The sequence below is a fragment of the Vicia villosa genome, linkage group LG6, assembly GCF_029867415.1.
Source record: "Vicia villosa cultivar HV-30 ecotype Madison, WI linkage group LG6, Vvil1.0, whole genome shotgun sequence".
Taxonomy (NCBI): domain Eukaryota; kingdom Viridiplantae; phylum Streptophyta; class Magnoliopsida; order Fabales; family Fabaceae; genus Vicia; species Vicia villosa.
Window position 1 is genome coordinate 146322817 of NC_081185.1, and position 24743 is coordinate 146347559.

A 24743-nucleotide genomic window follows, 5' to 3' on the forward strand; every position below is an offset into this window, starting at 1 on the left:
AAAGCTCTACTTCAAGAGATTTAACACCTTAAGACATGTGATTAAGCTGGAAGAGACCCTTACCATCTCAACCAAGTGTTCTTGGATAATGCAAACAAGCTTTAATCCATGGATCACTAACGTCTTTTTAATTTTGTAACATGTTTAGGCTCAAAAAGAATAATTTTGTTTTTTTTAGAAATTCAAACAACCTTAGGTTTTAAGAGAGCAAACATTCATCAATTTCAAATACTCTTTTTTATTTTTCATTTCAATACAACATATCATATTCCACAACTGTTTTTCTTTTTCTTTTTTTAATGTTTTTTTCATTTTCCATTATTTATTTTAATTTTTTTCAATTTTTTTTCATGACTTAAATTCATGCATCATCAAATATTTTGACCATTTTCACAAATGCAGTTAATCCCCCAACTTTGTTCATAACCTATCCTTGAAATAATTCCCTCATAATCTTAAAGACAAAGGGACATCAATGTTTTTCTTGTTGGGTTCAAGGTTATATTTTTGAAAAAGAACAAATTAAGCTCAAAGGAATTACAAGGGATCAGTCTTCACATGTAGGCTTTTATGGTAAATAGTGTCCACTCAAAATCTAAACAATGCCTTAATCATATACATAGTTTTCAAAGAGTCAAGTGTGGCAACCTGCCTAAAATTTAAAGGTTTTAGAGTCGCCACCTATTCTGAATGGCGAATAGGAAACCCTACGCAGTATAGAGATCAGGGTAAGATACTATATTCAGGTCGAGGGAAGGTGTTAGGCACCCTCAACCCTTTCCTAAAGGCTAACATTTCAAAGATAAAGGTTCATGGCAAAAGATAAAGAAAGATGACAGACAGTAAATAGAGTTGAAGGCTAATTATTGACATGATTAAGATTTAGAGGAAGGGGACTCGCCTTGGTTATCCAAGTGCCTACGTATCTCCTTATGGAGAATCAGAATCAACGTACTTCGGGGAAGGGTTGTACGCCCTTAGAGTTGAAATTTGATTTGGTATGGTTTCAGAGGCTTTTTGAGTGGCCTATCGTAGTTTTGGATAAGGATAAAAATCCGTAGTTTGATTCGAAGTGTTTTTGAATGTTTTAGATTTGGGAAGTGTTTTAGGATTTGGGCGTACAACCCTGTTTTTAATTTGTTACCGTTAGTTGCAATAATCAATAGATTTGATTACCATGGCTAACAGATTAAAGGGATGATTGCTAACCACTATAATCGATAGATTCGATTATCGCGAATAGCAAATGTACGTATTTTAATTACCGTTACTTCTCATAATCGATAGCTTCGATTACAAATAATAACGAATTGATAAAAATTGCTAATCATCGTAACCAATAAGATGGTTAAAACCATTTAGCAAAATAGATGTTATTTTAATTTATAGGATTTGATTAATTAAATTAACCGATTATTAATCATCGCGACCAATAAATTTAGTCGAAACGAATAATAATTTAAATCCTAATATTTTGATACTTTGGCCAAATGGGATGGGGTAAACCCTAATACCTTAATATATTTCTCTAGGTTTTTTGTGATTGAATATTAATTAAAGTGATTAAGTCGATATAATCGAAATAATCGAAAAATATAATTCATGAAACCTAATATAAACCTAATCCTAATTTATTCTAATCCTAATTCTAATTAATTAATTAATTAAACTAAACACAATTAATTTAATTTAAATAAATAAAAAAATTGTATATAAACCTGGTTTTGATCATGTGTGGTGAGCCTTGAATGTCCATGGTATACATACATCTTCCTAGACGTTAGATTTGGCATATAGGAGATCTTATGGTGGTGATTGAAGGGTGCACCGTAGCTCTTGCTTTAACTGGTGCGCTGGATCTAAAGAATTGTAAATGTTAAAAATAAAGGTCTTCCCTGGGGATCGAACCCAGGTGTTCCCACAAACATCTCTCCCTTCAGTACCAATTAGGCTGCACGTAATTGCTGTTAATCAATCAAGACAAATAATAAATATAAACAAACAAACACCATTAAAAGGTGAATTCAAATTAGTCAAACTGGGGGCCCCACGGGTTGCACACGGAGCCAATGAGGATGAGAGAGAATGGCAAGACTTCTTTGACCAACGAACTAAAGGCTGCCACGCGTGACTCACAGTCTTCCACGCGTGATAGCATTGGAGAGAGATAATTGGAAAAGTGGACAGGCCATACGCAGCTGTCCACGCGTGCTCCATGATACCAGGTACTGTTCATCTTCTTCAAGATGCTTACCTGCGGATTTACTTGCCCCTTTTGCCTCCGTTTTACCTGCGGAAAATGCATGTTTTCGAAGGAAAAAAAATTATGCACGCATGACTCGCGAAACCGGTCACCATGAGTAACACTAAGGGCCCAGATTTACATAAGACCATGCTCTGAGTTCGAATATGCCATTGTTTTCGCCTGAATTCTACTGCCTCCATGAAAACGAAGCCACATATGTCTCATGCCCTAATAATGGTGTCTCGAGTTCTATACGTTAGAACTCCAATCTAATGATCCAGACCTTCACTAAAACGTGTCAGAGACTCAAATGAATCGTTATAAGAGATTAAAACGTAAAGATCATTGAGATTCAGAAATTAAAATAATGAAACGAACTTGATGAACGTGGGGCACTTGTTTCGTATGTTCAGGGGCAATACTTACGTTTCAGTACTACCTTTTTGTGCTTTTGGAGATGGATGGAGCGAAACTTTGTCCCTGATAATGGTTGTATGAGTGAATATGAATCCCCCACTTTCCTTGTATCTTTTGACTTTTAAACCCTAGCCCTATTTGCCAAATTTTCGTCCCCTAGTCCTATGCCCTCTATTCACTACTTATAGAAGAGTGAATTAGGTTAAGAATTATAGCCTAAGGCCTCTTGAAATCCAATCTTGCAAAGTTTGTAAAATTGACTTAAATCTTGAATGAAAACTTTCTATTTTGGCCAATTCTTGTATCAATCTTTTCCCAATCAATATACCACGAAAATATATTATATTTAACCATTAATGTTGATTGGAATTAGCCTATGTGAATATTTTAACATAATATTTGATTTTTTTACTTAATTAAATCATAAAAATGAAATAAAAAAATTATATTAAATCAAATAATAGGTTAAATTTCGTGGCATTTTGTTTTTGGCATGCTAATGACTTGTGGACCAAGTTTGTATCAAAAAACCATAGGCCCATTTGCAAAGTTTCTCAATTTGAACCTTCTTTTTTCATATTTGGTCCTCCAAAATCACCCAACTTTGATCAAGCATATCTCACTCAATTTTTAAGCTATGAATGAATTCTAAGACTTTTTGGAAACCTCAAGAGGTCCTCTACAAGCCACTTCGGAACATATTTTCCATTTGGAGTTTTTATCTTGATCATATCCTCTTTGCCAAAAAACTGCTTTTGAAGGATGCTTGAAAATGACCTGTAATCTTTTGCATCATACCTCTCAAATGAAGCATTTCTAGCCCTGGCTTGTGAGAGACAAAATTGTCGGGAATCCAATTTCCTTCAAAATAGGATTTGAGTGGGGAATTTTTGATGTTCCATGTGAAAGTTATGCCCAGTCAAAGTTGGGTTGACTTTCTCCTAAGAAACCCTAATTTGAACCTTTTTGTATTTGTTCATATCTGAGTTTCTATTAATGGAATCATGATCAATCTTTGATCAAATGATGGTTATGCACCTCTATACCTAATGTTTGACCAATGATCATAGGTTTGAATCATGCTTTGATTGTAGTTGACCTTCAGGTTTGAATCAGTTGACTGTGGATCTTGGGATTGTTTGAGCAAGGCTTTGGAATTAAATCTTGAACTTTGAATTATTGTAAATGGAATATGGAAGGCAAATTTTGGGGTATGACATCAAGAAATTAACAAATTCAATCAAAATGAAAATTAGATCATATAAGAATATAGTCACCTAATTTTCTAAGAAAAACCCTTATTTTCTACCTAAGTGTTTCTCAATCTCGCAAACTCTTTATATATGAGTCATTCAAGTACAAGGTATTTAGAAGTATTTCCCAATGTCCTTTGATACCTCCAAATGTTTCCTAAATTTCAAGAATTTAATCATAAGAATTTCTACCCTTGCCTCTCTAAGTTCCGCATAGGATTATCACCCCATTCCTCTGTCTCTAAGACTACATTATAAAGGTTTTAAATACAAGAATGATAGAGATACATATTTATAACTTCTAAAAACTAACAAATCCTTATCGGTCTAAAAACACATCCCATTAACGAATGAATCAATGAATCAAAACAACAAATCGTGATACATGCGAACCGAATGATTCGAACCTGATGAACCAGAACTGACTATGTAGACCTGACTCGTGTCGCCACATGGACCTTTGTTGTGGAAGGTTGAACATCCTCCCATGTTCATGTCATAAGAAACCTCAAAATAGCCTTTACTACAACTCTGACAAAGGTGGCCCCCAGTTCCTGTTGAATTTTGGTCGATCGACAAAATGTGGCTCCCAATATCACCATCGAACCACCTCATATCTTTGGCGTTTTCCATCAAAATTATTGCTGATTTTTGTATTTTTAAGCTTTTACAATCTCTAAACATGTTTTCTTTCCTTCATGTTTCAAGGTTTTAAGGAATACTTTTACAATTCTCCACCTTGATTTTAAACCATGATGATATCGATCTACCCACCAGCAACCTTGTTTCTCTCTCCAATTTTATAACAACTTTGATCAAATTCAAGCCACTCATCAACCACATTTGTTTATTATTATTATTTTGAAATCTTGGTATTCGGCCTTGCGACTGACTAATCCAACGGAACCAATCCCACCGTCCACTTGCGGGGGGGTCCGTTTAAAGCTAGAGCAAAGTTCTGTGGACTGTCCTAACACATGAATTGTTTGCACCCATTGGGATCCGAACCTGAGACCTTGAGAGGTCTTTGTTTATGATTTTTGCAACCCTTCATCCATATTTAAAGGATAACATCAAAGGCCAACATAATCGTACCTTTATGATGGTATAATCTTCCTATTTATCATATCGTGAGTCAAATGTCTCTCTAATCATCCCCCACTAGTACTAGTAACTATAATAGGTACAATCACCTCAAATTGAGTCTGCTCTGCCATATTTTCTAATACATTCATCTCCAAGTCTTAACTCATCCTTTTCGGGACTCATTAAAAATAATACCTTTAAGAATGACGAATTTTAATCCTCCAAGTTCTACTTTCCATATCTCATAAACCTTCCCACTTTCTAGATAACAATTTAAGACACAACTTATAACTTATATCATATTGATTTGCACAATAAAAGAAGCTTTGACGACCTTTAAAACAAATTTTTTAAAGTTTTCCTACTTGAAACCTCCTTAAGTGCTTGGAAGTTTATCCACGTAATTGAACATCTACCGACTAAGTAACCTACTTTAGAACCACCCTTACCCTAGAAAAAATATGACAACTCAATATTTAAATGTGTTTTTATCTCTTGCCTTTCGCAAAACTCATTAAAGTGCTCTAATACAACCTTCAGGCGTTTATCATGCCTTCACCCCAAATCCTATAGATTGTTCTAGTCAAGAATGTCTTCACTAGTTGATGATAAATGAACAACAACAATGAAATCTTATAAAATCTATAACCCATGTATTTTATAGCATTAATTCATAATCACTCCACCATTGAAATCTTCAACACGCTAAGTTTGACTTTACTGCAATGGCCTAGATCATCCAACATGCTAATGAAAAATAAATTTTACTTGAGCTTTGGAACATACCTTATGTTATGAAGAACAAACTTGTGGATATATGTGTTTGGAGGTATAATGATGATGATCCTGATATTGACAACCTTCTTGATGTTTTGATAACAATGGCACTAATGATTGTTGAAGTCGGTGGCGATGTCTTTCCAACTATTTGATGATGGAAATTAAATTGAATATTTTTCAAATCTCATCAAGTAGAAGATTAAAGGTTCCAGTGAAGTGTTTTTATGATTGGTGTATCTTGAAAAGGAACTTGAAAGCTTTAAAGTTGAGAAAGAAAAGAAGTGTGAAAGCTCAACTGGTTGTGTTTGTCTCAGTGACCAGAGTCTTGTGAAAGTAGGAAAGTAACTCCTAAGATACTAAGGCCACTCACATGCAAACTTAAAATACTTCAAGGTCTCTCTTTACTTAACAAAATCACCTAAAATGTTTTTAAGGCTTAACAAGTTAATTAGGGGATTATCTGCTTGATCAAAAAACTTTTTCAAAATTGTCTAATTGATTATATAATTTTCTTAATTTATTTGATGATGCCTAATCGAGTTTATAATATATTATGAAAGTCTCTTAATGATTGGTAACAACTTTATATAAAAAATTTCCGTTTTGGGCCACAACAATCAATTATTTGAGGTACCTAACCGATTATGCTAATCGATTAGGCCATTAATTCGGCCCATGGATTATTTCCATTTGAGCTAAATTTTCTTGTACATAAAGGAGGCATATACTCACTTTATTACATACGAGACTTCAAAGTTTTCCTAATTATTTACAATTTATCTCTCTCTCTTTTCTTTCTCTTTAAATATTTTCTTTCACCAATGTTACCATAGTGCCTTGTGAGTGAAAACTATTTGCGCGGAAAAGTTTTCTTGATGGTGTTCCATTATTTTACTATCAAGAGTGATATATTCTTGAAGAATTAAGTTTGATTCTTGATATCAACCATTGAAAACCCTTTATTTGGCTATAGAACTAAGCCTGTAAAATTTATGTTTGCTTTTTGAGATTAGCCAGTGAAATCTCTACTCGGATATCAAGTTCATCTAGTGAAAAGCTTTCTTTTGGTTGGGGGATAAGCCAGTGTAAAACATATTGATTCTCTTGTATCCAATGTGTGTGTGTGTGTGTGTGAATAACCTGTAAAAGTTCAATATTATAGGGACAGGACTAGGCCAATGTTTAGCCTAATCTGGATAATTTTCTTGCCTCATTTGTCTAACATTATCTCTTGTAATTATGTTAATTACTTTACCGTCTTATTTTATTTCTCCTGCATTTATCTCTAATTTTTATGGATACTAACACAATTTTCTTTTTAAGTAATAAAATCTTTATATTAATTACGAATTTTGAATACCACAATTCACCCCTCTTGTGCTTGAAGTCACTTGTCCAATAAGTGGCATCATACCCTAACTTATGTTAAATACTAATCATCCCAAGAGGAAAATGACTTCAAGATATTCACTAAACAAACAATTATTCGTTAATTGAGAAGGGTATAGTTTCTGGAAAGAGAAAATGTTTTTCATTGAAGGGATGAATTGTGGTATTTGGAAGGGTGTGAAGGAAGGTTCATATTTTCCTACCCTCCGCGTCAATGGTGGTGTAATAAACAAATCTGAAAAGTATTGAACCAAAGGTGATAAATAAAATGTGCAGCGGAATTTGAAGGCAAAAACCACTACAAGAAAATTGGCAGATTGTGACGGCTATTTTGGCAGATTATGACGGTTAAAACAGCCGCAATTCACAACTTACGACGGTTGCAGCACCGTCGCAGAACCGTGTGTCCCAACCTGTTTCGCGACGGTTGACAAAACCGCCACACATAACCGTCGCGCTATTTCACGACTGTTTGGTACTGTCCTAAATTAGTAATGGCGACAGTTAAAAACTGTCGTGAATATGCCTTTGCTTTTTCTTTTGTTGTAATTCGCGACGGTTAAAAACCGTCGTGAATGTGATATCCTGACGGTTAGAACCGTCGTAAACATGCGTTTGAATTCTGTTTTTGTTGTTGTTGCGACGATTCAAAACTGTCATGAATTTAATATCCTGACGGTTGAAACCGTCGTAACTTGATTTATAAATTTTAAATATAATTTATTTGGTGACAGTTTAAAGCGCTACTAATTCTTTAATTATTAGATTTAACAACAGTTTTAACCATTATTTATTTTTATCTATTATATTTTGTATTTAAACTATAATCTACTAAAATACTTTTAAATAAAATATTATTCTTTTTAATATTATTTTTTCTTTAAATTATTTATACTATATTAATTTTATTTATAGTATTAATTTTTTATTTTCTATCACTTTTTAACATAAAGTAGTAAAATTAGTTCTAATAAAAAACATATAAATTCAAATACGCATCATAATATCAAGAAAATGCGAGTTTCATAATCATGTAAAATGCGAGTTCCATAATCATGTTATGTAGTACAAAACACCAAAAACATATCAAATCCTAATCTTATAATAATAAATACGTTATGCCAAAAATACCTAAGAGAGTGCATAATCTAATTAATTTATAGTAAAGTCTAATTTGTTCTTCTAGATGATCCATTATCTGCAATTCGGTAGCTAGATTCAGATGAACGTCTACCATCAGCGGGTGAATCCAATCCCTGAAAAAATGTATTAAAATAAAACTCTATAAAATAATACTCATAAGCTTTAACTTTAAATGCATCAAAAATAATATACTTGTCTTCCACTTGAATTTTGCATTTGCATTAAGAGTTCAATTTCCTTTGTCCTAGCATTATCCCTTTTCTTTAAGAATGTGATTGCCTCCATCAATTCATCAATTTTTGAATTCTTTTCTTTAAGTGCATTAATTTCTTCTTGCATTTCTTTTATTTTTTCATTTTCTGCAGAAGAAGATGCTGATCTCGTAGATCTATTAATCTGAGATGGCGTAACTCCAAGTCCCATGCTATGAACATATCCATGTTGTTCTTTTCCAAATACTTTCTAAAATGCCTCATTTTCAGACACAGAATCCTTAATTGCAGCTTGTAATTTTTCCTGCACATGAAAAAGAAAAAATTGAGGAAACAACATTACTCATATAAATGATTACTCATATAAATGATTGAAATAAGGTGCTACTTGTTTCCAACAATAAGATTCAAATTAGGTGTTTATATAACAGAGGCTACTCATAATAATAATTACATTTAGGAAATTTGAACATGAAATAATTGATCAATTTGAACATCAAATAACAAAAGCTACTTATAATCAATTTGAACATGAAATACTATGAGTAAAATTCAAATCTATTTAATAATTATTGATAATTGATATCAATATAAATTTAGTGATTGTGAAGAAATGAAGCAAAAAAGAATAGTGTTGTTTATTGAGATCTCAAATATAAAAGAGAATGTACTTCATGTGAATGCACAAAACATTACCACCCATTATTTCTAAGGTCTATTTAATAATTTTCAGAGTTAAAATCATAATTTTTCAATTGACTTAGTTTATTGGCTCAGATAATGACATTGGTGGAAACAATCAACTTGTTCTTGACGGCTTGGTTGTGTTGTGTGCTCAAGTTTAGTTCACAGGATATATTTTTAATATCAACAACACTTTTTGCTGGATTTTTGTTGCAACATCTCTATTGTTTTTTTACATAATTATGGAAAAATATGTTACACAACCTTACATAGCCTTATTAACATAAGGAAGAACAGTATGTGTTTATAAATTAAAAATTTAAACTGTTACACAACCTTATTAACATATATGGTCTACTTTATTGTTTCCATATATGATACAAACTTTTCCTCCAAACTATTACACAACCTTATTAATATATATATATATGGTCTACTTCTAATGTCGGCTTTCGTTGATCAGAATCTCATGTGTTTTATGTGTTCAAATTCAAACTCATGTGTTTAATATGGATAAAAATTGGTTGCTTAGAGATCTAAGAAAAAACCTCTAATGGAACAATCAAATGTTAAGGTAGAATATAATTTTCAGACATACTATAGAATATAGTCATGGTTATCAGTTTTCAGAAAGGTTCTCCCCACCTCTGAGAGATGCCAAAAGGTTTGATTTTTTCTCAAACCTTAAGGAGACTAACAAATATTTCAAAATAATTAACTTTTACTTACATTATTATTGAATGTATCTTCATTGACAAAAGACCCATCAGACTTTGTATGAGAAATTGCATACATTTCTCCTCTGCTGTATGTTCGCCCATCTCTTGATTCCTACAAATAAAAACAAATATTAATTATTTGTAATATCATATATACAATCAACAATATATAGATTTGGACATACCAACTCATGTTTCTTCCTTGCAAGTGACTTAGATCCGAGTGTGTGAGGAGCCTTCAATTTTGCTCTATTTTGAGCATTTTTTGGGGCTATTTTCTACATTGGTAACAAATAAAAACACCCGTTATAGATAAGAATAACAAAAAAATCAGAGAAATATAACAAATAAAAACACTAATATTACTTGTGTTTTTTCTTTCCGTCTATATTGAACAAAAACAGCCCAATCGTGTTCCGGAATGCCTCCGAATGTTGGAACCTTTTGAAGATTTTCCTCCAAAGTGAGATCCCAATTATAAAATTTGCGAAACAAATAATGTCGGCCATCCTTCCATTTCTTTGCAGCAGAAGCAAGTACGAATTCTTTGTCACGCCCATCATCAACAAGAAAAATAACGCTAAACATTAAAATAAAAATTAGTTCACAAAGCAAGTAATAATCACCATGAAATTAATGTAAAAAACATGTAATTACTTATTAATGATATATACCTTTATCTTTGAATCATAAAACTTTGTTTTTGTTTCCTCTGGAATATCCTTCCAACTCTCGAACATTATGGGAATGTCTTTAAACATTCTAATAATCATGCCTAAATACCCTGCTAACAAACCAGAAGCTTGTCCTATTGCACAATGATCATTATTGAATTCAAGTATTATCCACGTTCCATCGGGCTCTGAATTCGCAACCAAGTCTTGCACACATAAACGTGTGCTTGAAACATGACCCTCTTCATCTATCATAGAAAAAAGTAAACAGATTAACATCATAACTAAACTATTTAAATAATTTAAATTATTTACAGATACTTTAACCTTAAATTACTTACTAATGACATTTACATCCCAATACACAGATTTAGCCTTTTTCACAACATCTTTAGTCTCATCTTCTATAACAACATCTTCATCCTCATCTCATACCACAACATCTTCAGCCCGATCTCCTACCACAATATCTTCAGCCTCATCTCCTACCATATCATCTTCAACCTCATCTCCTACCACAACATCTTTTGTAGTTTGGATTAGTGGAGGGGTTATTATAGTTTGGATTGGCGGAGAAGTTATTATAGTTTCGATTGGTCGAGGAGTTATTGATGATTTGCGCATTGTAGTTGAACGTAGGCGCTTCTTGTTTACTTCAAGCTCTCCAGGTTGTACAAACCTCGGACGAACCTTCACAGACTAAATAAAATGCATAAGTGAATATCAGTCAACAATCAATACAATTAATTTATATGCAGTAGTATTGAGAATTTATTACTAACCGGTGATGGTTTGCATGAAGGCTCAGATGATTTGTGAATGGATTGAGAGAGTGTATGAAGATTCAGAGCCTCTACCTTTTTCTTATTCTTTGCAATTCTTTGGAGGCGCAATTTCTCATATGGTGTAGTCATTGTCTAACAACAGGCTTCAACTACAAGTATAGGTATTAAAAGACAAGTTAAAAGACAAATTATACAATAACACATATAGTAACCAATATCATCTCATACATTAATGGATAATCAACAAAAAACATATAGTAACGATGTCATCTAATACATTAATTAGGGATGAGTAACAATGTCATCTCATACATTAATTAGGGATAAATAACAACAAACATAAGTCTCGCACGAGTTAAAAACAAACTAAACTTCTTATTAATAAAAAATAAATCTTAATTATTGTCATCATTTGTCGCTGGAGTTACAAGAACATCATTAGGAAAAATTTGTTCCAAATTTTGTGATGGATACGACTCAACGGGTGTCATAATTTCATCATTTCCACCCATGTCATACAAGTCTCTTGGCTTCAAATGAACAGGTATGCTCCATCCTTGTTCACTCTCATCATCCACATAAAAAACCATCTAAGCTTCTGAAGCTTGAATGTATGGCTCATTATCTTCATGTTCCCCAGAATGTAATAGTCGTGCAAAGTTTATAGAAGTAAAATCCAACTTATCTATCTTAATGCCTCGTGGGTTTGTGGTATTAGCCCACTCGCATTTAAACATGGGCACAGTGAAGCCATCATAGGAAAGCACAATAATGTCTATCAATCTTCCATAGTAAGGAACCCCTCCAAATCTCATTTGGGTATCACTATTGCTTGAATAGCTTCGTGTACCAAACATGCCAAAAACTCCACTATTTTGAGTTTTTAAAAGATTGTCTCGCTCTAACGTTCGAAACTTAAATCCATTGACATTAAATGTGGTAAACCTTTTAACTTTATCAAGAGAGCCATGGGCAAGACTAATGAGAACATCTTATCTGGTCCACCAATGCTGTCAAGATTGTTGCAAATCTATACACGATACAACATCCGATTAGTCTTATTATTAAAAACCAATTTAATAAAAACATCTATTTTTGTACGAAAAACTCACACGATTGTGGAACCAATGAGCAAACTCTCAATGAACCTTCTTGTCTATCTCAGCAGCACTTCTTTGACCGCGCCTCATATGGTTCTGAGTAATACTTCGGAACTGCCTATTTGGTTATTCGATATTAGATGTAAAAAAACATCTTATTAGTGTAGGTGAAACTACATAATGAAATAAAACTACTTACTTTAGATAGTCGTCTACTATTGGACAATTTGTTAAAACATGAAATCTGAAAAGTATTGGACCAAAGGTGATAAATAAAATGTGCAGCGCAATTTGAAGGCAAAAAACTATCATCATTATCGCTCTCAGTCTTGATAATTTTTTGTGATTTTCTCACTACGAGACTACATGAGAAATGTGGAACGTCCTCCAAATTACCCATGAAGGAACTACTAAGGTAAAGAGGTCAAGGTTGAGGACATTAAATCACGAGTATGAACTTTTGAGAATGAAACCTGAAAACTATTTGACAAGCGACTTCAAGTACAAGAGGAGGTGAACTAAGGTATTCATAATTCGTGATTAATTTTTTTAAAAAAAATTTACTTCGAAAGAAAATTGTGTTAGTATCCACAAAATCAGAGATAAATGCAGCATAAAGAAAATAAGATGATAAAGTAAATAAAAGAATTTAAAGAGATATAATTATAGGGATAGAACCAAAAAATTATCCAGGTTCGACTGAACGTTGGCCTAGTCCTGTCCCTAGGAGATCGTTTTAGATTTCACTATAAAATTGAGATTTTATAGGTTATGCCCATAAACCATTGATACAAGCGAATTGAGAGATTTTACACCAAATTATCCTCCAGCCAAAAGAGAGTTTTCCCAAGATGAACTCACAAAACGAGAAGAGATTTCACCAGCTAATCTCAATAACCAAACAAAACTTTTGCAGGCTTAGTTCTATAGTCAAACACATATTTTCCAAGTGGTTGATCTTAGAAACCAAACTCAATTCTTCAAGAAGATCTCACTCCTGAAAGTAACAACAGTGGCACGACATCGGTACAACTCTTTACTCATAAATAGTTTTCACTCAGAAGGTATTAAGACAACTTTAGTGAAAAGAAAATATTTAAGCAGAGAGATAAATTATAAAGAAACTCCAAATTCTGGTGTGAAATATAGTGACGAATGACCTCCTTTATATAGGACAATATTTGGCCCAAAAAGGAAATAATCCATGGACCAATTATTCTTTAAGATAACATGTAAAGTTATCATCAAAACTTAAGGCTAGATGCAGAAGCAATCTTGTTCTTACGCTAATAAACCAACAAATATGCCTTATGATATGAATGTAGGCGCTAGTTTGGTGCATAACCAACACAATTAAATGACTCAAATAAAACCCTAACATAAAAGATCTTTAATCCTTGCACACACCTAAACAAGAGAGGTTTGGGTACCCTTAAATAGTAGTGCAATTTTGGATTTTTCTCCTTTGTATATTAGTTGTGATCTCGTTCAGATTTGTAGAAGATTTAGTTGGAGTTTGTTTTTGATTTGTTCCACAAAAGCCTCTAACAAAAGAAATGATTTGTTTGTAATTCAAATTTTAAATCTTCAAATGTTTAGACTTGATCTCATTCAGTTTGTCAAATAAATCTAATTAATGCATTGCTAAAAGATAGCAACATATCTGATAGAAACACAATCAAAATTTTCGCACCAAACAACAACAACATTGATTTGTTGACAAAGGGCCAGATGTTGCACACAGGCAGGAACATCGTGTCCCACATGTGTCATTTCTTCACTAAAACATCTTGTACACTTCAATTGTTTTATATAATGCAGCCAATCACGTAGAACAACAATTTTCCTATTTGGCAAATTTTGGTAAAAACAACTCTTGCAAAACTTACAAGATGTGCATGGATAAAACTCCACAATGAAACTCAAACTTAGCAGCATAAGCACACCACAAACAAAATCATTTAGCATAAAGTAATATGGTTTCTACACAATCTATAATGCTCATATACAGTTAGGCACGCAATCAAACAAGCATACAAGGTCACTTGTAGTCAGTCACATTGTAATCACTACTCATCATATCCATAGCCAGTCAGCTCACACAAAAATGAGGGCCAAATGCTCCAACATGTGAGCTCACATTAGAACATATCGTACAACAGAGGTAACATGTGCTAATAAAACAAAAGAAACTAGCACACATATGCACACACCCCATTACTCCCCCTTCTTGTCACAATTTGGAAAATATATATATATATATATATATATATATATATATATATATATATATATATATATATATATATATATATATATATATATATAATCAGTACAATCATAACACAATCAGTATGTAGATCATTTCAACCATGAGCACACACAAAAAGTCAGGAATACAAAATATCAGTAACCATTAGTGCGGATGTTGAACACAACGCAAAAATATCTGGACTTTGTTATTGGTAACAAAAACCATAAGGTTGTCAAGCCATTACAAATCCAAGATTGTTAATGAGTTATTACAAATTCAACAACAAAACATATAACATTTCATGTTCAAAAAAATCATATTGAATTAGAAACACCTGGAATCATTAATCTTCATACTTGCTGTCCAGACCAACCACCTGAATCAACGAAAGTAACTCAATCTCCATCACCATCCGAGTCAGACTCATGAGTTTGAACAAGTCTCTTATTCAAAGACTTCATCTTTGTCACATACTTCTTCCCAGTCACAAATTCTCAAACAGATGGTCCAACATTTGATTCTACCTTAGTTTCATTTTTCTCTAGATAAGATGGAGCCATAGCCTTCTTTCCAGACTTGTCTTCCAGCATTTTGACCTCCTTAACTTCAGAATTCCTAATTGATTGACTCATTTTAGAGAGGAATGGAAAAACTTGAGAGAAAGGAGAGTGAACAATAGTATGAGTCCAATAGGGAAAGAGAAGAAGAGTATCCTTGCTTGTAACGATGAACCCGTTACAAAGAGATTTTGAAATAGGAAAAACCAACCTTATTTTATGTGCAGTACATGCCATAAGATAGAGAAACTTGTTTTTCACCCCTACACGCCTCCCTAACTTTGACTACTATAGACATTCACCATATGTGTTTTTTCTATCATTAGCACTTCCAATCTAATCTTATTTTAAGTTGTTGCCAAGGAAAAAACATTCATCAGAATTCATCAATCATTGCTTGTTTGATAGTCTTTGGTTTAATTTTGAAAATAAAACAAAAATTGAAAATCATATCTCTGGACATGGTGATCACTCCTTCATTCAAATTTTCTATGACATTTTCAATAGAATGATCCTTCTGAATTCTAATAGATGGTCCCATGTTAGTTTAAAAATTTCCAGAATTTAAATCTCCAGTACCATTGTCTTACTCCTTATTCGTTGGGTGAGACCAAAAACAGATTCAAAAATTTATTGAGTGCTGGCAAAAATAATATAGAAATTTGTAACACTGAAAATTTACCTATACTATTTTTTTAAAATATAAATATTATCATAATTTTTTCCAATATATTTTATGGTTTTGAAACAAGGGATCATTTGTTTCATTTTTATTACTCTCATATAAGATCTAAAATTATTAAATTATCGACATATTCCAAATGATGGTTATAAGTTGACGAGTTATCATATTGAGATCTTAATATATAAGAGCATTTCAAAACTGACATTCAATATTGATATTGATCTATAATGCATAACCTATATTGTATCACTCACACTAAGACTATAAAAAAAAAAAAGCAATTTGAGATTTTAGTGGGGCCTATTCGATTCGATGATGTATTTGGATTAACGGTTAACAGAATTGATTCTAGTAGAATTGAATTTGATAGAATTGATTTTAACAAAATTGAGTTTAACGAAATTGATTTATGTTTGAATACATTTAAGTAAAAGTGACTTGAATAATAAATTTCAGTGTAAAAATCACCCAGAATCAATTCTGGAAGTAGAAGCTACAAATTCTAATTTCAAGTAGAATCAATTCTGGAGACAAAATCAATTATACTTTTGATAAAACAAATATCTAAAAATTACCCAAAATCAATTCTACACCTCTAAAATTGATGATGGGTTTTCCAAAAACCAATTCAAACATGAAATTGTATTTGTATATACATTTTTATAAGACGACACTATTTTCTATGTTATCATTACAATCACATCTCCATAATTACATATTTAAAGTTTATTCCTGCTTTATTTTATTTTAAAGAATCTATTAACAAAAATTGCATCGCATCGCATCCTTGTTCTTATCCCTTTTTATCTTATTTTTCTACTACTATTCATCATAATGAATCAAGATTATAAATTCCCTTCTGATCTTTATTTATTGAGTGCTGCACATATCTTGCCTTTTCCTTCCCTTTATTTTTTTTCGCATTACATGATTTGACTAGCTCCATTAACTACAATTGACTAGTAGCTCAAATCCGCATCCGTACACCCGGATTCCAACCTCTCATTCCAATCCACTTCAATGCAACCGGTTCCTCCGGTCACCCCAGATTTCTTACTTACCTAACCGGTAATCTCTCCCTAACTTTTCACCTTCTCAACCGCTTTCTCTTCATATTTTATTTCTCACTTAACAATAACAATGAATCAAGTTAAATTAAATCTAGTTGTGCAGAGATCTCAGATACAGAGCACAGACATAAATTTATAATTTTTCATTTATTATTTTAAAAAAAAATTTTAGTTATTAAACTATTTGACTATCAATTTAAGTTATTAATTGATTGGATTATTAAAGTAAAAAGTAACAAGTATTTATTATTATTTTTGCTATTATAGTAATTTTTTTTCTGTTTTGGAAATATATCAAAAACTTAGATTCATGATTATTATTATAGTAAAAATACTTAGTCTAATCGGCGGTACACTAGATCCACGGTTGAATTTGCATGTGAGGTGAATTTGGACTGAATTTCCAGAAAATTTCAACTAACCAATGAAAAGGAGTTAAATAAATTATTACTACAATTACAACAAGAAATTTTTTGTCGTCACGCGAATCAAAGAATAATAGCCACGTCATCATTTAATTTACCTTTATATCCCTTATATTTTTATAAAATGACAATCGAGTCCAGAAAACAGTGACTAGGCGTGATGTGATTAGCCAATAAAAAGGCGCCGGTCACTGCAGAGAGATGAAGAATAATCAAATCTTAACTCTCAGTGCGCTTCATCTTTAATTAACTAATCAATTAATTAAACTATTTAAATTAATTAATTTTTTTATAGTGTCTCCCGGCGATTTTATCAAAACTGAAAATAATGTTTTAAAAAACATGTATTAGTCTTATTTTGTGTATTGTTTGAATTTGCAATCTAAATAACTATAATTTCTTTGCATAGATATGCATAATGTCTCTGTACAGTTATCAACTGAGTTGGTTTAATAAATTTATAAAATTTAATTAATTTAATTCTTTTTGGAAGAAAAAAAATAGCGCATAGGAAATGGAGAAGGAAAGAGAGAAGGATTAGCAGAGGGTTTTTCTTTTTCTTTTCTTTGTGGCTTCTCATTTCTCTTGTCACGATTTTCTTCATAATTTCTTTCTCTTTCGATTTTCTCGGAATCCAAACACACGCGCACACACACACCTGAACTTGTTCTTCTTCCTTTAACTCTCTCTCTTTCTCACCCGTGAGATCCGAAGACACGTCACTCTCTTAGCTCGATCCTGTTACTTGTTTTGCCACTGAATTATTATTATTTTTATTGAGTGGTAAGATTCACTTTCAATCCTTTCTTCCCGCACTTTGTTTCTTCGTGTTTTTTTTTTATTTTTTATGTGGAAATGAAAACTAGTGCGTGAAACATGGTACAAGTTGGTTATTAGCGTGATCCTTAAACGATGTCGGGAATTATTTAGCTTTGCTTGGAATGGTGTTCTTGTTTTTTAGGGTTCTATAAATCTAGGATGTTCTGTTATTGTTAATTTTTATTAACTTGGATGGTTGGGTTGAGTTTACTTGATGGATTTGCTGTTTGATTTCATTCTACAGTTTGTTTTCTAATTTTCTTTCTTGTTTTTTTTTTTAATAATTTTTTTTAGTATTGCTACTGTTTCGTTTATTATTGTTGTTTCTGGTAGTTGTTTTGAGATCAGAAATTGTACTATGTTGTTGTTTGGTTGTCTGATGAAGTTGTTTTTATTTCTTTGTTGGTCTGTAAATTGATGATTGTTGTTTTTTTTCATTTGAGTTGAAAAATAAAATCAAACTTTCAAGCCTTTTTCTTCTAGTCAATTTGATTCTTAGTTGTTTGAAGTGTGTTGAAATCTTCATGTTTTTCTTCATTGTTTCATTGTTATGCTTTTTTGTTTAATGTAATTTGCATGTGTGTTTTTCTGAAGGTTTGTCTTTAATGGGTTTGTTTTGGTTTATTTATTCTTCACAGCTAAATCTGCTGCAAATGAAAGGATGTGCTGTGAGTTGGAGCGGTTAAAGCCAGCGCCATATCCTTCTCTATCTCCAGTTTTGACACGCGATTCTCAACCAGGAAACAACGCCATGAATCACTTAACTGTTGGCACTGAAGATTCTTTTGCGAGCTTACTTGAGCTTGCTGCTAATAACAATGTTGAGGGGTTCAAGCGGTTGATTGAGTTTGATCCTATGTCGGTTGATGAGATTGGATTGTGGTATGGTCGAAGGAAGGGATCGAAGCAGATGGTGAATGAGAGAAGGACACCTTTGATGGTTGCTGCTACCTATGGTAGTATTGATGTTATGAAACTGATTATTTCTCTATCTGATGTTGACATCAATAGGCCTTGTGGCCTTGACAAGAGCACTGCTCTTCACTGTGCTGCATCAGGTGGGGCTGAAAATGCTGTTGATGCTGTGAAGCTGCTTCTTGCCGCAGGGGCGGATCCCAATTCCGCGGATGCTAACGGGGATCGTCCGAAAGATGTTATTGTTTATCCCCCTAAGCTTGAATTTGTGAAAATCAGTCTTGAAGAGCTTCTTCAAACTGATGATCCCAGTGTTGGCTGTAATCTTAGGGTGATTACGAATTCCTTTAATACGTATTCTCCTCCTTTGTCAGCTTCACCTGAGAACGGGTCTCCTTCTCCACCGCCAGATCTTCTATTGAGGTTAAAGTCAATTGATGTCCCTATTTCTCCCGCTGCATCTGAGAAGAAAGAATATCCTGTTGATCCGTCCCTTCCTGATATCAAAAACAGCATATATTCAACCGATGAATTCCGTATGTATTCTTTCAAGGTGCGACCGTGTTCGCGTGCTTATTCCCATGATTGGACTGAATGCCCTTTTGTTCATCCAGGGGAGAATGCCCGGAGAAGGGACCCGAGAAAGTATCACTACAGCTGCGTTCCTTGTCCTGATTTTCGCAAGGGAGCTTGCCGGCGAGGGGATATGTGTGAATATGCTCATGGAGTCTTCGAGTGCTGGTTACATCCTGCACAGTATAGAACCCGTCTCTGCAAGGATGGGATAAATTGCTCTAGAAGGGTTTGCTTCTTTGCCCACACAGCTGAAGAGCTTCGACCATTGTATGTTTCAACGGGTTCTGCTGTTCCCTCACCTAGATCAAGCACATCTTCTGCCATGGATTTTGCTGCAGCCATGAGCATGTTGCCTGGCTCACCTTCTTCAATGTCTGTTATGTCTCCTTCCCCATTCACTCCACCCATGTCACCTTCCGGCAATGGCATTTCACACAACTCTGGTGCTTGGCCACAGCCAAATATCCCAGCGTTGCATCTTCCGGGAAGTAATCTCCAATCCAGCCGGTTGAGATCTTCACTCAATGCTCGAGATATTCATATGGATGAATTTGACATGTTATCTGATTATGATCAACAGCAACAGCTCATCAATGAGTTGGCATGCCTCTCTCCACACCATTTGAATTCTAACAGTCTTAGCCGCTCTGGTCGAATGAAGCCATTGAATCCATCAAATCTTGATGATCTCTTTTCCGCCGAGAGTTCTTCTCCTCGCTATGCCGATCCAACACTGAATTCAACTGTTTTTTCTCCGACTCACAAATCAGCTGTCTTTAACCAGTTTCAGCAGCAGCAAAACATGTTGTCACCAGTGAATACAAATTTTTCTCCCAAAAATGTTGACCATCATTTATTGCAGGCAGCTTCTTATGGTGTTCAGCCATCAGGAAGAATGTCTCCACGGAATGTGGAACCTATCTCGCCAATGAGCTCAAGGATGTCGATGCTGGCACAACGCGACAAGCAACAACAATTTCGCAGCCTAAGCTTCCGCGAGCACGGCTCTAACTCTATGCTTGCACCTCCCGGCTCAGTCAATTCTTGGTCCAAATGGGAATCTCCCAATGGTAAGCTAGATTGGGCTCACAATGCAGAAGAAGTAGGCAAGCTCCGTAGATCATCCTCTTTCGAGCTCGGGAACAATGGCGAGGAGCCTGATTTATCATGGGTGCAGTCACTCGTCAAAGAATCTCCAACCGAGATCAAAGAGAAATTGACAACATCTATCCCAAACACTGCGCCTGCGGGAACATCCGGTGAGGGATTGAATAGGAATATGAATGCACAAATGGACTCTGCCGATCATGCTGTACTGGGAACATGGCTCGAACAGATGCAGCTTGACCATCTCGTAGCTCAGCAAAACTGAAATCAGTTTTGCTGACTTCAAAGCAAGGCAGTTAACAACTGAAAGGTTTGAGTATATACTATATATGTTATTTTTTTTCGGAAGTTTTGTTGTTGATGGAAGTGGAAGATGGTTACATTAACTAAGAAAGGAAGCACAAAGATAAAGAATGAGAGGAAAGATTCATTCACAAGTTTAGTGTTACAAAAAGGTAACTTTTAGGAGAGACAGAAAACCACTGGGACGCATTGAGACGGTTAACGCCAATGCCGGGTTTTTTGGCTACCAATATTTACAATTTTTAGGTTCACATTCCTGTCATTTTTTGCTTCTTGGAGGAGCAAATGTTCTATCAAAAAAAGTTCTATTTCTAGTTTAAATCTATTTATTTTGTAGTAGAAAAAGAAGTTACAAAAGGGTCATTGGATTTAATTTCCTCAAGTCAGGTCTCTATTTTGGTCCACTTTTGGGGATGATACAGGATTTGGATGTAATATTTCTATGTAATTTTGAACCAATAATTGTGGGTGCCAGGGATTGTGTTGATTAGGACAAATTTGAAGATTGGTCCTTTGGGCATGTAACATTCAATTAAAGTTTATTGCTATATTTATTCTATTACCTTTGTTTCTATTGTTATTGTTATGCTGATGGCAGTTTTATTTGCTCAATAGTATAAAAGTACAAATACATTAGTTATTCTAGTGTTTGAATTGGGTGCTGCTGTTTATATTGTGGATTGAAATGACAAATTTATAAAACCTTGATGATTGAATATGAGACCTCATTTTAAAGTGTATTATGTATTTTTTTTTTAATAACAATGGAAATATAAAAACATTGTTTTAATTATAACAATATATTCAAAAATCTGATAAATAAATACAAGTTAGTGGATCATATTTTTAAAATATTGTTAAAAATTATTTTGAAAATTAGAGAGGATATTTATCCTTCTCTCTTTTGTTACTTTCTTTGTTAGTAACAAAAATTTGTTAAATGAGGATATAGAAATGGTGGTCCTGCTCATTAAATAACTTGTCATTTGTCACGTTAGTGCTGTACTTTATTTATTTATTATCATAAATAGATTTGTTCTTTTATTTAATACATATAATTAATTTTATTGGACACGCACTAAATCATTTATTTGTCACAAGCAAACACGCATCCTCTACTAAAGGACCACTACTCTTTTCATGCCCTCAGTAACGTACTCTTCGGGTGTATGTCTTTGAGATACACTTTAGTTCAGTTTTCGAATTAGAGTTACTGGTGCAAGATCTTGATGCAGTGGTGCAAATTCTATTAAAATTTGGAACTAAAAGATTGGTGAAATTTTGATTTATGGAGACTTAGAGAGAATGAGAGAGTAATTGATGGTGAAAATGTGAGCATGCTGTCATATCCCAAAATTTGTCCACCTCGTTTCATCTTCAATGGCTCAAGGTTCAATGGTTAAACTCAAGTCACTCTCTCCTAATCAAAGAGTTCTCAAATTAGGGTTTTGGATTTGCTAAGGAGAAAAGATGTATCAAGGGTTCCAATGGATTTCATATGGTTTATTAGGGTTCAAGGTATCTCCATGTCAAAAGTCAAGCTCTAATTCCAAGGATTGCTCATTCAATGGTTCAGATGATCCACAGTCGACTAGTTTGACCTAAAAGTCAACTATGGTCAAAATATAGTCAAAACTCCTGATTTTTGGTTAACATCCATATTATGAAGTATCATTCATCATTTGATCAAAGCTTGATCATGATTCATCAAGGAAAAGCTTCAAAATCAACAAAGGGCAAAGTTACTAAATTAGGGTTTTGGTCTAAAAAGTCAACTAAACTTTGACCAGTCATAACTTTCACATGGAATGTCAGAAATTTCTCACTCAAAGCCTATTTTGAAGGCAATTGAATTCTCTACAACTTTGTCTCTCACATGCCAATGCCAGAAATGCTTCATTTGAGAGATATGGTACAAAATATTATAGGTCCGTTTCAGAAGTCAATCAAAAGCAGTTTTTTGTCAAAGGCCATATCATCAAGATAAAATATTCATATGAAACATATGTTCCAAAGTGGCTTGTAGAGGACATCTTGAGGTTTTCAAAAAGTCCTAGAACTCTTCCATATCTTAAAAATTGAGGGAGATATGCCTTGTCAAAGTTGGACAATTTTGAAGGCAAAATGTGAAACAAAAGTGGTTCAAAATGGATATTTTTACAAATGGGCCTATCCTTTTATGATCCAAACTTGGTTATGAAGTTACTAAGAATATCCAAATCCATCCCCACTCCCATTTGATTTTTATTTCATTTTTTAGTGAATTTTTATTCATTTAAAGTGTAATTTACATCAAATAAGTGAAGGAAAATCACAAATTTGTTTCGAAATACACATCCCAATCAATTTCAATCACTCAATGGGCCAAGATATGAATCAAATTCGTGTGAAAAGATATTGGGGAGAGGAGATTAAACTTAGGCCAATTTTAGAAAGATTTAAAATTGATTTTCAATCAAAATCTCAATCTTTGATTCAATGGATATTTGATTCAAATTATAACCTAAAATCCATCTACTATATATGGACAAGGAATCCTAATGATTAGGGGATGAATTTCTGGCTTGGAAGAACCCTAACAAACTTCAAAAAAACTCAAGAAAACTCAAATTCGGTTTGGAGGATGCAAAGGTTCTCAAGACAAATTAAAGACTAAAACACATTTCTGAGACTGCTCTGAAGCTATTGCAATCATCATCATCAATTAGAACGTCCAGAATCTATCTCTGTAACTCACGGTTTGCACCCTCTAAAAATTGAATTCGAATTCAGTGTTTTACGCATCATACACACGATTTGTTTGCATATTTATGTTTACCACAATGCCATGAACGTTTCTGGGCAATTTAATTGTTGTTTTATCGTTGGTACGAAGAGATGCCATGACTAGGTTTTTTGAGCTTCAATTAGGGTTTTGTACTACAGGCAAAATTAGATCTAATTAAGGGCATGGTTAGATTCTTGAGGTCTGGACGATCATGTCCATGGCCTCGCGAAAAGTTTCTTGGTGCGTTTTGTGGTATTTGTAACTTGCAGGGTTTTGGCTACGGACAAAAATCCGTAGGTAAAAGTTCCAGGATTTACACGACGGAGAAGGGAGGAAGACGAGACGTGTCGTGTCCCTATTGGCACTCGTGCGCGCGCGTTTTGTGTTTTCAAACAAATGAATCCGATGTTTCTCACCTGCATCCGTATGATGTACACCCTCAATCCCAGCCATCAGATCGTAGCGCCATCAGATCTAACGCACCTGAGGATGCAGGTCCATCATGGACCATGAGAGCCCTACCACACCTAATAACACGCTAAGTTTTTTTAATTTTTATTTATTTTCATTATTTACTTCTCTTATACTTTGTATTATTTTTTTATCATTTTATTTTCTTTTCATTAAAACAAATTTTATTTTATTTTATTCCCCTTTAATAACTACCTTTTTTTTTTTATGTAAAATTAAGTTTAGTTTAGCTTTAAATTAAATAAGTTAATTTTGGTTTTAGGTAAAATAAATAGGTTTATATTCTAACTTAATTTAGGTTAATTAA

General features: G+C 33.5%; 2 protein-coding genes across 4 annotated transcripts; one reads left to right on the top strand and one right to left on the bottom strand.

Moving 5' to 3' along the window:
• Nucleotides 1-8339: 8339 nt before the first annotated feature.
• Nucleotides 8340-10004, bottom strand: LOC131614920 (uncharacterized). The gene is made up of 3 exons (XM_058886453.1): nucleotides 9939-10004; nucleotides 8506-8775; nucleotides 8340-8426 (listed from the first exon to the last, which is right to left on the bottom strand). The coding sequence occupies exons 1-3, from the start codon at nucleotides 10002-10004 to the stop codon at nucleotides 8340-8342; spliced, it is 423 nt and encodes a 140-aa protein (XP_058742436.1).
• A 7851-nt stretch (nucleotides 10005-17855) lies between these two features.
• On the top strand, nucleotides 17856-21772 carry LOC131610374 (zinc finger CCCH domain-containing protein 30-like). 3 transcript variants are annotated; one of them, XM_058882300.1, is made up of 2 exons: nucleotides 17856-18261; nucleotides 18936-21772. In XM_058882300.1, exon 2 carries the CDS (start codon nucleotides 18959-18961, stop codon nucleotides 21158-21160), a length of 2202 nt encoding a protein of 733 aa, XP_058738283.1. In that variant the 5' UTR covers nucleotides 17856-18261; nucleotides 18936-18958; the 3' UTR covers nucleotides 21161-21772. The 3 variants fall into 3 exon arrangements, with proteins under 3 accessions (XP_058738283.1, XP_058738286.1, XP_058738284.1); XM_058882303.1 differs by lacking the exon at nucleotides 17856-18261 and adding an exon at nucleotides 18303-18357; XM_058882301.1 differs by lacking the exon at nucleotides 17856-18261 and adding an exon at nucleotides 18364-18540.
• The last annotated feature ends 2971 nt before the right edge of the window (nucleotides 21773-24743 follow it).